This window comes from Rutidosis leptorrhynchoides, chromosome 8, assembly GCF_046630445.1.
Source record: "Rutidosis leptorrhynchoides isolate AG116_Rl617_1_P2 chromosome 8, CSIRO_AGI_Rlap_v1, whole genome shotgun sequence".
Lineage (NCBI taxonomy): Eukaryota > Viridiplantae > Streptophyta > Magnoliopsida > Asterales > Asteraceae > Rutidosis > Rutidosis leptorrhynchoides.
The window spans coordinates 10,815,161-10,829,822 of record NC_092340.1 but is presented as its reverse complement, the minus strand read 5'-3'; the positions used below and the strand labels follow the sequence as shown (position 1 = coordinate 10,829,822).

The 14,662-nt window shown below is 30.8% G+C and overlaps 1 protein-coding gene across 1 annotated transcript; it reads right to left on the bottom strand.

Annotated features, from left to right (window-relative positions):
• Nucleotides 1-10,471: 10,471 nt before the first annotated feature.
• On the bottom strand, nt 10,472-14,084 carry LOC139863148 (uncharacterized). Its single transcript, XM_071851796.1, has 9 exons — nt 13,723-14,084; nt 13,419-13,493; nt 12,693-12,860; nt 11,822-11,947; nt 11,650-11,731; nt 11,430-11,477; nt 11,262-11,311; nt 10,862-11,190; nt 10,472-10,763 (listed from the first exon to the last, which is right to left on the bottom strand). Exons 1-3 carry the CDS (start codon nt 14,082-14,084, stop codon nt 12,794-12,796), a joined length of 504 nt encoding a protein of 167 aa, XP_071707897.1. The 3' UTR covers nt 10,472-10,763; nt 10,862-11,190; nt 11,262-11,311; nt 11,430-11,477; nt 11,650-11,731; nt 11,822-11,947; nt 12,693-12,793.
• Between the last annotated feature and the right edge of the window lie 578 nt (nt 14,085-14,662).

The following is a 14,662-nucleotide window of genomic DNA, read 5'->3' as shown; positions in this document are numbered from 1 at the left end:
CATAGAGACAAAAATATCATTCATATGAATTGAACACCTGGTAACCGACATTCACAATATACATATAAGAATATCCCCATCATTCCGGGATCCTCCATCGGACATGATATAAATTTCGAAGTACTAAAGCATCCGGTACTTTGGATGGGGCTTGTTGGGCCCGATAGATTTATCTTTAGAGTTCGCGTCAATTAGGGTGTCTGTTCCCTAATTCTTAGATTACCAGACTTAATAAAAAGGGGCATATTCGATTTAGATAATTCAACCATAGAATGTAGTTTCGATTACTTGTGTCTATTTCGTAAAACATTTATAAAAGCAGCGCATGTATTCTCAGTCCCAAAAATATATATTTGCAAAAGCATTTAAAAAGGGAATAATGAAACTCACGCATATAAATATTGTAAAATAGTTAATAAAGCATTTGCATGTATTCTCAGCCCAAAAACGTAAAGAGTAAAAAGGGCAAATGAAACTCACCTAATGTATTTTGTAGTAAAAATACACATGACGACATTGAACAATTGTAGGGTTGACCTCGGATTCACGAACCTATATTATTTGTATATACGTTAAAATGTATATTGAAAATTCACATAGTTTCATTTATTAGTTACATAATATTTATTTATATTTGTAGTTATATAGAATTTATTCTAATCTTCATCAAAACATATTCTTTAGTTATATATATATCATATCTTAACTTATATGATATACATATATTTATTTCATATATATATCATTATAATATTTAATATCTATACTTTTAGTTATATTAATATTTATATATCTTTAGATACACATTTAGTATTATATTTAAAAATCAACATTGTATAAGTATTTCAAATGTTAACCTGTTTGATGTGTTAATATATGAGATATTGTTTTACTTTTAGTATCCGTAATAAGCATCTTTTACAAAACTAATATTTATTTATTTTTAATAAAAATAGTTTTTATAATAATAAGTTACTGATAATAACAACTTTATTAATAATGAAAATATTAATACTATTAATAATTTTGTCAATGATAATACTTAGTTTAATAATAGTAATAATAATAATACTAATGTTTACAAAACTAATACTAGTACCAATATTGATGAAAATAATAATAATTTGTACCATTTTCATAATAATAACAATAATAATAATAATAACGATCCTATTATGTTAATATCAATAATCACTTTACTTAATACAATTAAAGACAGTAATATTAGTAATAATATCAATCATACTTGTGATCATATTCAAGATAATAATAATAAATGATACTAATACTTTTATTAGTAACAATTATAATAACAATGATAATAACAATAACAATAATAATAATAATAATAATAATAATAATAATAATAATAATAATAATAATAATAATAATAATAATAATAATAATAATAATAATAATAATAATAATAATAATAATAATAATAATAATAATATAAATGAAACTACCTCATAAATAAAAGTTCCAAAAAAAACTGCTCAACACCCAGCTCGAACCCATGACCCCTTATTTATACCAAACACACTGTAACCATTCTTCTGCTTTTGTTTTTCTGTTTAATTATTATTCTGATATTTATTTATCCCATTAATAATCTGTTTTCATATCTTCTTCCTCTTCATTGCTAAGATCGACCAGAGGTATCATCATTGACAACCACAAATTAACTAAATGATTTATGTAATTTAACTAACACAGAAACGATTTGCAAATGAATTAAATTATTTAAAACAGCCAAAAAAAAAAAAAAAAAAAGAGAAAGAACCGCTGCTTCTGTTTCATGAAAAAAAAAAATTTGAAGTTCAAACTTGGAAATCGAATTCTAAACCTTTTTAGGTTACGAATCCTACATGAAAAAAATTATAAATCACTCTTGGAAAGTGTTGAAATCATCAATTAGACTTAAAACATAAACATGAATTCGAATGTAATCTTTGTTCACAGGTTTGACTTTTTAAAATTCAAGTTTGACTCGAAAATTCTCAATCAAGAAAACGATTTGGAATCTAAGAATTTACAGACAGTTTCAGTGAAAAAATCCTAATAAGACTGCATTATTACTTTTTGGAATTTCGTTTGAAATCGAAATATGGTTAAAAAGCTTCAATAACAGAGAATAAAAAAAAAATTGGGTTCAGCTTTCTTTTCTGTTTCAATTGATCTCGAAAAAAAAATGCAGCTTCAATTAACGATTGGTAAATGATATTATAAGTTGTAGGGTATATCTTAACAACTCGCATGCTCATTTTATATCAAATTGTGTTGACAGATTTTCTGTATCAGACAAGGGAAAGAAAAAAAATAAAAAATAAAAAATAAATAAATAAATAAACAACAAAAAGAAGGAATCAATTGTTAACTTGTTCTTGGATTATTATACTGATTAGTCGTGATTGGTACTATCTTTAGAGAAAGAAAAATAAAGTTTACACAGTATGATTGCTACATCAAACAGATTTTGGATTCCAATCAATACATATATAATTTTTATATAAATAATATTAATAATTAATAATGTTAATAATAATTAAAATACTTAATAATAATAATAATGATCTTAATAAATTTATTAGTAATTTATAATATTGATAATAATAATATGATAATATAATAACAATAATACAATAGTAATAATAGTAATATTATTATTAATGATAAGGATAATAATAATCCATGAAATTTATAGAAACAATATTATCAATAATAATAGTAATTATTATAATATTAATATTACTAATGATAGTAATAATATTAGTAATAGTAATACTATAACACTTTATATACATATATAAACTTCATATTTATGCGTTGTATGTGATAATACAAATTTTAATATTAATATTAATATTTATTTTAATGACAATAAGGAAAGTAATAATAACAATATTAATATAATAACTTATATTTCAACTTGTAATTACCTTGCATGTTTTGATATCACACTCTATTAAATTTAGTAACTTATATATAACATAAATTGAATATTGAATGTTTATACATCGTATGTAATATGTGTTTGCATTTTATTTATCATACAATATATGTAAATATAATGTTTTATCTATATAAGTACTATATATTTAATTATCATATTATTTCATCATAAATATTATAAACTTACATCATGTAATAATTATATTTTACAATACATCTAAAGTATAATTATAATACGTATATATTTATATAAATTTATCCTAATAGCACCCTTCTTTTCTTGTATATTATTTTATATATTTAATTCAAATAATTATATTGTATTTTATTAATCCAATTTATTATCTACACTTATATATATAAATATATATATATATGTGTATATATATATACATATTTATTAATAACAATTGTTCGTGAAACGTCGGGGACGGTCAAAAGTTAAATGAATCCATGTAAACAGTATATATAATTTTGAGACTCAACATTACAGACTTTGCTTATCGTGTCGGAAACATATAAAGATTAAAGTTTAAATTTGGTCGGAAATTCCCGGGTCATCACAGAAAGGACCAAACATATTGAAGTTGACTGTCATTTTACTCGAGAAAAGTTAGAAGAAGGAATTATTCAAACACCTCATATCAAAAGTAATGAACAGTTGGCTGACTTATTCACCAAAGCATTACCTAGAAATTGCATCTGTCAGTTTTTTGACAAGCTGGGCATGATCAATATCTACGCTCCAGCTTGAGGGAGAGTGTTACAATACATAAGACATACGTATACACATTTAATGTTAGTAGGTAGTCGGTGCAATTAATGTAGTTAGTTGAGACGGTGCAATTAATGTAGTTAGTTGGGTTGGTGCATTTATTGGGTAGTCAGGTCTTATATCTCGGGTCTATATATATCCTCGTTGTATGTTGTAAATATGTATCAATGAAGAGAGATGAAATTACAGAGAGTTTAGATGTTAAATTACATATTTAGATGTTTTTAGATGTTAAATTACAATAATCAAGTTCGTGGAATTAGATTTCAAGAGGGTTCTCAAAATCTAACACGTACGTACTTAGATATGCACCATAGCAATCTTGTTTTCAGAGAACAAGCATATAATAACTTTTTTCTAATGGTTCTAAATAGTATCAATATTGAAGAAATCGAGATCCCTCTCAATGATTTCTTTCCTAATGAAGCATTACAAGATAAAGACGCTAATCATATTTCATCCTGCAGGTTACAGTTATCAACATCACTTTGTTAGGGTGATTAAAAATTATTACAGAGATAAAATAATCTATGTTCAAGTTGTTGATCAAAATTTGGTGGTTTTAAATATTTTATTGCCGGAGGTCCTTTGGTCCAAATGGAGATGGCAATTTAAAATGCTTTTATTGCAAATAATTAACAGAAAAATATTATTATCCCTGGGCGGGAAAATGGAATTATTGGTTTTTACGATGTTGTGTTTAGTAATCTCGACATTCTGATTTCCAAGTGACAACCCTTTGTTAGAGTTTGATGAGGAGGTGTTTTGTAATTCGTACCAACGCGATTTTTTTGTGGATGCGCTATTTGTTTGAGATTTCATGTTTACACGTTGGAACATGATATAATTGTTAGAAATTTGATTGTATATCAAATAATTAACTTCTTTTCTTTTTATCTCTGCCTATATAACCTACTATTAGTGTTCAATCTACTCACGATAGCGCTTGATCAAGGATGCAGTAAACTCTTCATCTGGTAGCCCTATTAATAAAACAAAACAAGTATCCATCCATCCATCATGAGCAAAGTGTGTGATTTCAGGTTATATACGATTTGAGCAAACAAGTTATGTCTAAAATAATATAATCAGCCAACTAACTTTATAAATCAATCAAGATTTAAAAATAATAATAACAAAAAAAGAAGTCTAACAATTACACCATAACCAGAAGCAGCAGCACATACCGGTTTCGGGGTTGAAAACCATGAATTCCACCAAACGTGGGTCTAAATTGGCCCATTTTTTAAACAAATCGTCTTCAAATTTGGGTGTAAAATCATAAGAACGGGGATTTAGTTTACTTGCAACAAGTTGCTTCTTCTGACGTATTTCTTATAGTAACCGGCGTGAAGCCACACATTTGGGGACAACCAGTTCTTTTCAAGTGGCTTTTCAACCTAGCAAAGAAAGCTGCTTCGCCTGAACCAACAATAAGAATTAGTAATTTAATAATAATAACACATACCTCTTTTGATTAAGCAAAAAAAATAAGCTCTTCTATAAGTAACTAAGTAAGTAAGTAGATTGGAGTGAAACTTGTTAAAGTGTTTCTTTATTATGAGGTTTTTGGATTGCTAAATGTATAACTTGTTAAAGATCTATCTTTTATAGTACGTACGCATTTTCGGAGTTTCCTTAATAGGCTTCAGATCTTCCTCTTCGTTTCTAAGTATAGCCAACTTTGATTCCAGCAGCTCTGGATCGTTTATTCGAAGATCTTCGATTATCTGTAATGTCTCTTCTTCCTACATTCTGAATGCTGTCTCCGTCAAAATATCACTATTTTCCATCTTTTTGTTTCTTTCTGGAAAAATATTAGATAATTAACCCTTTTTATTTATTTACTTATTAGTAATAGTAATAGTAACTTGATGATTTATAATAAGTCATAAGCCCAAACAGAATGATGCCTAATTAGGCTGAGGATATTTTGTAACACCGGCCATTTTTTTTTTAAACACAGCGGAAGACTTTTATATTAAAATCACAACATTAAATACATCACAGCATAAATCTACATAATTAAGTTTAAGTTTACACGACGGTGTTACTTATTACAAAATACATGTTGCAAAAGTCCACATCAGAGTTCACACGTCAAACATGTCTTCAACACTAGCACCCATCCAAACTAGCAGAACTTAAACCTGCAAGGGTGGAAATGTGAGGGATTAGCATAACGCTAAGTGAATGGAATCTATCTACAGATATCGCATAAGCACCACACATGCGAACAATATCACTAACATGCTAACAACCAACTAACATACAACATAAAGACAATATGAGGATCGGCGGCTTGTACGAGCACACGACTCCTAGTTGATCGAGCTAGAGTCTACCGATAGTCCTTACTACACGATTCACAACATAGTTATTCGGACGCAGGGGATGCGTCATTCAATACTATACTCCACAATCGGTAGTCCTTGGACCCAACCTCCTCAGACCCGGTTGACCTCACACGAACTCTAACCTCCTCACGCCTGGTTACGAGTCCCCAGCCTCCTCAGGCCCGACTGGTGCCAAACACAGTGCGCACATAATATCACATAATTACAATAAACATGTAATAAACTTACTAGCATGGCAACCAATATCTAAACATGGCAATAACATTATAGCAAAGCATGGTAATAGAATAAATCACACTAGCATGACATGCTACTTAAAATCTATCCGGAGATAGACCCACTCACCGATTACCAGCTACAGCTCAGTTATCTTACTTCTGAGCTTCTTCCTTGTTCTTATCACCTGAGAACAACACAAACGAAGTCAATATACATATCTCAATCAATATTATAACCAAATCATACTATAAACTAGGTCATAACATCATTTCATAAGTCCACAACGTAACTCCTTTCACTATTGTCAAACAAGTACGTGGAAAACGGGACACACACGCGAAAACCTATTTTCCCGCCCCAAAAACAGTTTGATCCAGCTTCTTAAAAGTTAGTCATTGAAAAGTACTCCTCAATACGATTCCAACGATATTTAATTCATCAAAAATGGAGTTACGGTTTGAAAGTTATGACCAAAACAAATTTCTCAAATTGCTGAAAAGACACACTACCCAACTCGGTAGTGTGTGTCATAGACACTCGACCGAGTGTGTAGACACAAGGCCGAATGAGTAGAGACACTTGACCGACTGTCTTTTTAAAAGACACACTACCGAGTGTGTATACACACGACCCACTTCAAAAGACACTCGACCGAGTGTGTACACACACGGCCCACTTCCAAAAGACACTCGACCGAGTGTGTTCTTGAGCTGCTGAAAATTGGAAAAGTGACGGGTTTGAGCCAAAAATCACCAAATCTCGACCATATACTCGTTTTAAACCTCAAAACTCATCACATCTTGTTTATGAAACCTCTTGGGACATAAACCCACAAACATTACATCAAAACAACAACAAATTAAACAATTTTGACCCAAAATCACACTTTTGTAAAACCTAGCACAAAAACTCCATTTTTACACAAATTCAAACATGAAAACACATGATTCTTACCTTGTTTGAATCAGTAAAACACAAAGAATCGATTTCTAACACAAATTAGACTTCAAATCGAGATTTGGAGAATTAGGGTTCAAGAGGTGAAGAAATTAGGTACGTGAGTGATTTTGGGAATTTTCTAGAGAGAGAGAAGAACATGGGAGAAATAAAGCAGCCAATACACTTATTTAGGGTTAAAACCCCATATTCCACAACACACGGGTATTTATCAGTTATCTAAAATCTTTCGTACCTCGTTAGGTGGCCCTAACGGAGTCCAAATTAAATAAACAAACCTGTTCTGTGACCCTTGTCACAAACTGGTCTTAACTAAATAATAAAATAATACTATTCACATAATTAAAAATAAAAGCCTATAAAACATATAATAAAATCCTAAGGGCAAAATAGTCCACTTACAATTAGCCCAGGTTTCAGTCTGTTACATATTTGCAACTTAAATTCTTAGCTACCACTAAGTCTTAATTAAGCTAACAACAAAATCGGAAGAAAAAAAATTAATAAAATAAATAAATCAATCTAAATTCCTAAAAGAAATATTTTAATCGAAAAAAAAATCCTGCTTAATAATGTTCAATTAAAAAGATTTACTATATGGATACAGCAATACATCAGGATTATCTTTTATCTTAAAAATATACTAGCTAAACTACCAATTATAATTTCTGTACAACAATTAATCAGTATTCAGTAAAGTAAATTTCATGACAAAACCCTAAATCCGATAAACAAATTCAACAACGAAAATCAATGGAAGAATAGATTAATAAAAAAGAAAAAAAATAAACATGTAAATTTACCTTTGATTCAAATAAGTTAATAGTCCAACTAAAATAAATCTAATCCGAACAATAAAGTCTTTTATCAATCAAATAGTATAACACTACACCATGATGAAACAACCACCAAATACGATACACAAATATACATCAATTTTTCAAACCAAACCCACCAAAAGGTGAATACCTAGAAACGAATTTATTTAGATAATATACAGAGGTGTCTTCGAGCATAGGCAAGATAGACAACCGTCTAGGGTCCAAAAATTTAGAAGGTCCAAAATTTTTGAATATGTTAATATTTTTCTCAATATATTTTAATATTTAATTAAATCAAATAAAAAATTGTCAATTAAATAGTTAAATACAATGTAGGTAATTAAATAGAAAAATTGGAGTATTATTTTTTTATACGTAGTAAAATATTTTAACGTATATGTGGACCCATTTTAATTTTTTTCTAGAGCCTTTAAAATGTTGAACGGCCCCCATAATATATTTAAAGTATTCATGACCAAACCCTAAAACCGATAAACAAGATGAAATATTTAAAAGCAATAATAAATTATTCAGTGAAACAATAGATAGATAAAAAATACATGTATATTTTTCTTCGCAGGTCCTGGATATTGGATGTAGAATGAATGAGAGAGAAGACCGAATCTTTATTTATTTATTTTCTCAAATCAAAATGGATATATTACATGGATAGCCAGCCCACCCCATATTTCGTCTTCTACACTTGACTTAAGAACCCATGTGTGGCCCATGTGAAGCTCTATTCTAAATGGCCCACAACATAACATACAATTCCTTGAGTCAAATTCATTTGAAGCCCAATTGAGATGATACATCCTTCAATTTTATCCAACTAGTTAAAAGACCTGCAAATTTGCACCTTCTAGTACATGAAATTATTTGTTAAAGTGTTTAGAAAAGGTATTAATATATGTTAGTCGACACATATATGAATTGCTTATTGTGTCGATCTAGATATTTTCATATGGACTAGATGTATAACAAACAAAGAATTCCATACATTCATGTTGTTGTAATAAACAATGATGACATAAAAAACAATTCATTGGAGTGAATGGAACGGACATGTTGATCGGTCCATAATTTATGTCCGGAATGATGTTTTATGACAAGGTTTATATGTGATTAACACGTGATGTCGTTTTATGACGTTTAATTCATCTCAAACGACATCACGTGATTGCACTTAACGAACATTTCAACATAAAATAGACGGAGGGGCCACCATAGCAACATGTGTAAAATTAATGGACCACTGGAGCTAAAAAAAAATAATGACATGGATGTGGCATGCAATTTGATGTATAAGTGAGGAAACACCGGCACAAAAAAGACATTAAACAACCTAATTCTTGTTTTCTTTTTGATTTGCATGCATACAATAAGCCACTTTTATTATCACCGATCGATTGTGTTATTTACGTTTCTTTGTTGTGTTTCTTTTCTTTGTTTCAAGATTTGTCATCACTTCGACCGAAGTTTTCTAAAAAAATGATTTGTTTGTCGGGGAAGAAAGTTGACGGTGCAATCAACATCAACTCTCCGATGGATACATCGGATTACACAAAAGAATTGCTCGTTAATGAAACCTTTACTGTGTAAGAGATGATGAATTTTCTCTATATCAAAAACAAAGTTTCATTGACTTATTGATAAAGAAACCTGAGAAAAACACAAGTATATGCTTTGGATGCGATGCTATGGTGAAATGCTGGCTAACCCCGACCATGGAAAATGATATACAAACTAGCTTTAAATACGCCAATGCTACTGCTGAACTCTGGGTGCCGAGCGATTTGGGAAAGAAATTATACATGAAGCATACGAGTTGAAGCAGAAACTCTCGATGACACATCAAGATGGAACAACTATTTATGTTAACTAGTAATGTGGTCCGCGCGTTGCCGCGGATTTTGTATACGATATTTTTGGGTATTTGGTAAACGATATTTTTCTATTACTTCTAAATATTTGGGTGAAGAGTGGTTGACTTGCTAAATATTGTACAATTGCACAGCTCATGATAAAAAGAGGCGACGCGTGTTTAATAAAATGGTAGCAGCCACATTTGAGATATTAAAGTTTAAGAACTCTAAAGAAACAACTCAGTCGATAAAATTAAATATACCTTAAGCGGTTAATATCTGTGATTGACATATAACTTACTATAATACTCTGAATAAACATTTGATGACCCATTTTGATATACTTTGTGTCAATTTCGACCCATTTGTTAACAACCCTACTAAATAAACCACAATAATCCTTAAAATTAACCAAATGATAAGAAATAATTTACACACAATACATTAATTGACCACCGCTGACCTTAATAGTAACAACACTAACTACAAAAATTTTTCTTCTAAGACAATTAAAACCTAACCATCAGAAACAGACGACATAACAACCTCAACATAATTATAGAATCACTTTTTCGTAGGCATTATCAATCACTTTTCATACCAAAACACAAATTAATGACATATAAAACAACAAACATCAACAAATAAAAACACGCTATAAAAATTGTAAATACCTTTTGTTAGCTTCATGCTTGTTTAGTAATCCACAGGGACCATGTATCATCTTATCTGAGACGACTTTAAAGCTCTAGGGGTCTTTTTTCTGGTATAGTAATTCAGCGGAGATAAATCGAGCATCATCTTTCGGTTCAGCTGCCTGCGTTTAAGATTTAATCCACAATAATTATAATTCACATAAAAACAATCAACTAAATAATAAAACAACAATCTAAGTATCTAAAAGTATTTACATACATGCTTTCACATGGCTAAAGGGTATCTCCTCTTTTAAAATTGTTATCAGTTGCTTGACTTTTAACTCGAAACACGAACCACAATCTGTTGATGTTAAATATGGAAATCTACTAATATATCTCTTTATATCAGGCCATTTAAGGTTATGTAAACGTTATAAAATACCGGGGATTCTCATGAACACAACATATAGTACGTATACCATGGTCCTCCAATGAAAGAAGCTGTAGCATTGTCCGTGTACCGACATTTGACCCAAATATTCTTCTCTATTGATGACATCATGTAAACCCGACAAATATTCGTTTCTAATGTTTTGTTGCTTGTTCCTTATGTAATATACAGAAAGATTAAAAAAAAAAATTATAACTACTATAGCAAGTTATAAAAAAAAAAATACCTGAAGACATAATAGGATGTAAACCATGGTGATCATTACCAGCACATTATCTAGAAACAACAGATACCAATATCACCTCCTCATTGGATATGCAGTGAGCCACAAAAAACCGAATAATCGTAGGTGCAATGTGCAATGGAATACACTAAAATTAAAGAAAAAATTCACCCAAAAAAATGGAGAGAATTGTTCTTGCTCCTCCAATTCAGGCAGCAACTGCAATTTACAAAACAAACAATAACTGCAGTAAGCAAATATATATTTCTGCAAGATGTAGAATATGTAACTTAATTCTATAACCAATTTATAGAACCACAAATAAGGGCATACATATTTCAAATATTGAAACAACAATTAAATAAACGAAAGCATGAGAAAGGAAGGATACCTGATTTATATGGTCAAATAGGTAAACCAACTTGGGTTACAAATGCAGGAAAAAGTTCAGCACAAACACCATTGTTTGAATCCTGTAGTTGCAGTAAATCAGAGCACTTACAATTGACATAATATAATCTAACTATTGACAATGCAAAATAACTCATATATAAAGTAAATACCTTTAAATCACTATCTTCGATTTCATCTTCAAATTAACACCCAAACTAATGATGTAGGTCATCATCATTCTTGGTAACATCACCGTGGTCAAGCTGAAATATGTCATTCCATCTACGCCTGGCCTCCTTCATCAAGAAATCCAAAACAACAGGGTTAATCGACAATAAGAAATTGAAAGTTAGATGAGAATCGCACATGTAAAAAGCAACAAAATAATAAACGGGTTAAATCGAGACCGCCGAGATAATGATTCACCGACGAAATAAGAGAAACACAAAAGAGGTGAAAACCCTAGATTATCGGTTCTGACCGGAATAGATCCATCGGCGGACAACAACCGCTGCCACCACCGTTCTCTGCCACCTGTAAACAAATTCCGGTTGTGGTGTTTGAGATCGAAATCAAAATTACAATGATAGTGGTTGCGATGTCGATGTTGACGGTGGTGGCGATGGAAATGGTAAGGGAGATGGTGGCGGCGGAGACGCTAACGGAGATGGTGGCGATGGAAAAGTCGCCAGAATCTTCTGTCCTGAACCGTAAAAAATATATATATATAACAGATGGATACACAAATAGTCTATTTAGAAAAGTTACCTGCTTTATAACTTCTAAAAAGTCCTTCTCTTTTAACACATGAACAAACTCCTTCACTTTCATCTAGAAAACCTGGGCAACTATATATGCACGATCAGTAGATAGATATGTAAACATATAAATATTAACAAATAATTTAGTGGATGAAATTAAATCTAGGTATAATAACTCGAGAAAATGTTGCGGTAGTGGCTTATGAAGTAATTTTTTTAGAATATAATTGTAAGTTTTCGTAAAGTAGTTATAGTACAGATTCAATTGTTCTTATCTTACAAAAGTTTCATTTGTTATGCATGATGAGAGTTTTGTTGCACATGATCCAAGGTACAATATTCTTTCAGACCAAGAGCCATAGTTGCAGCTCACGTAATGAATTAGTTGCTTAGACCTCCATATGGGTCGTCTACGAAGCCGTACTCGTTATCAAGCGTTGTGGCGGACCTGAATGACAACAAATTAATCAAACTAAGCTTGAACACCAAACCATGATACTAAAATGGGGCAACATTTCTACTTGAATTTTGCAAAGAAAGTCGGGTATAGTCAGGTCTAATGTTGATCTCATTATATGCCAAGCTAATACAATGGAACCAAATTGCTTCATTGCAAATTCTTATCAAGTATGTCGTAGCCAGAATAACTATATGTCAAAAGTGCATAAGCAAAGAAAGAACTGTGCAAAGTTATCTATACATTGCTCTTAAGGTAATACACATGCTTCAAGTTTGGCCAAATTTAAAAAACAGAACACATATGCTAAAAGAGCATGTCATATAAATATAAAACTTGTACAACTATCTAAATGAAGAACTTGTATAGATAAGTACATGACCATATGAACAATCTATTCATAATACAAATTTATTTTTTCATTTATTAATACTTCAAAAGATAAGAGACTAAATCATATATATACACACAACTTAAAAAGTTTCATATGAATGTTCAACTAATTGTTTTAGCCACTAAATAAACAAAAAAAATTTGTTCATGGCTTACATCAAACACTTTGAATGCTCAAGGCAATCCGAAAATTTACCCCACATTTGATATCGTATGAGAATCAAACACAACCTGTAAACAAAGAAAGCAAAAAACATCACAACAATACACACCAAACAGGTACACGCAAATGTATACTGGGAAAAAAGAACCAATTTTGTAATGACCAAAATCAATCTGAAAAAAAAAGAAAAGAAAAACGATGTCGAGTAGCATAAAAAATGACACAGCAAAAAATACCGAAAAAGAGGAATGAACGTTCACATGAATTTAATAAGAAAAAAAAACCCTAATTGCTTACCAATTACGGAGAACCCATAGACGATCAAACACTTTGAAGATAAGGTTACACCCAATTTGCCAATCGCTTCCATTCCAAAAACCAACAAACCCTAAAAAGAAGCAACTGAAGTTATCAAAGAACCCATTGAATTTGTTGATGAAGATGAGGATCCCGTATGATGGTGATGATGACGGATCTGCATGAGGCGGAGCTGCGTAACATGAACTGAGATGAGGAAGATGTTGATGAGGATGGGGAAGATGGTGTTGACGATGATGATAGCGGATGGTGGTTAGGATGGTAAAAAAAACTCGTAGAGGTGGTAGTTGATGGGTTTGAGAGAGTTGTGTAGATAGGAGGAAGAGATGGTAAAAGAACATCGTAATCGTAATACTGTATAGAAAGCAGTTTACTAATATAAAAAGCAAAATAGTGATTACACTTTGTACTTCAAGCTTACTTCATAAGGTCCTAAAACATGTCAGTCATGAGTAACTTCACTTAATGAATAATATACTCTGCACTTAAGAGCAACATAAGCAATTTCAACGATAACTTCGTCATTAGTAGCATACCAAGATACTTAAATCAAAATATACTTTATATCCAAATTAGTGTGAAGAAACAACGCCAAACTCGTACAAAGCGGCTGGAGAACATAACTCACGTACCAATTTAGGGTTATGCTTAAAACCAAATACCACCCCGTTTGTGAACCAACAATTTTTTAGTGAGGCCCAACCCAACTTCCAACAACTATAAGGATTGCATCTAGTGAGGCCCAATCCAATCTTTTGGTGATTCTCTAAGAAAAAAAAAATATGGGAGTTAATACCCACACACCACTTTTTAATCCATACACACCTAATGAAATGCCCCGTTCATATCGATTATAAATGATTCACAATAGTTGATTTCATTGCGAGGTACTTGACCTCTATATGATACATTTTACAAA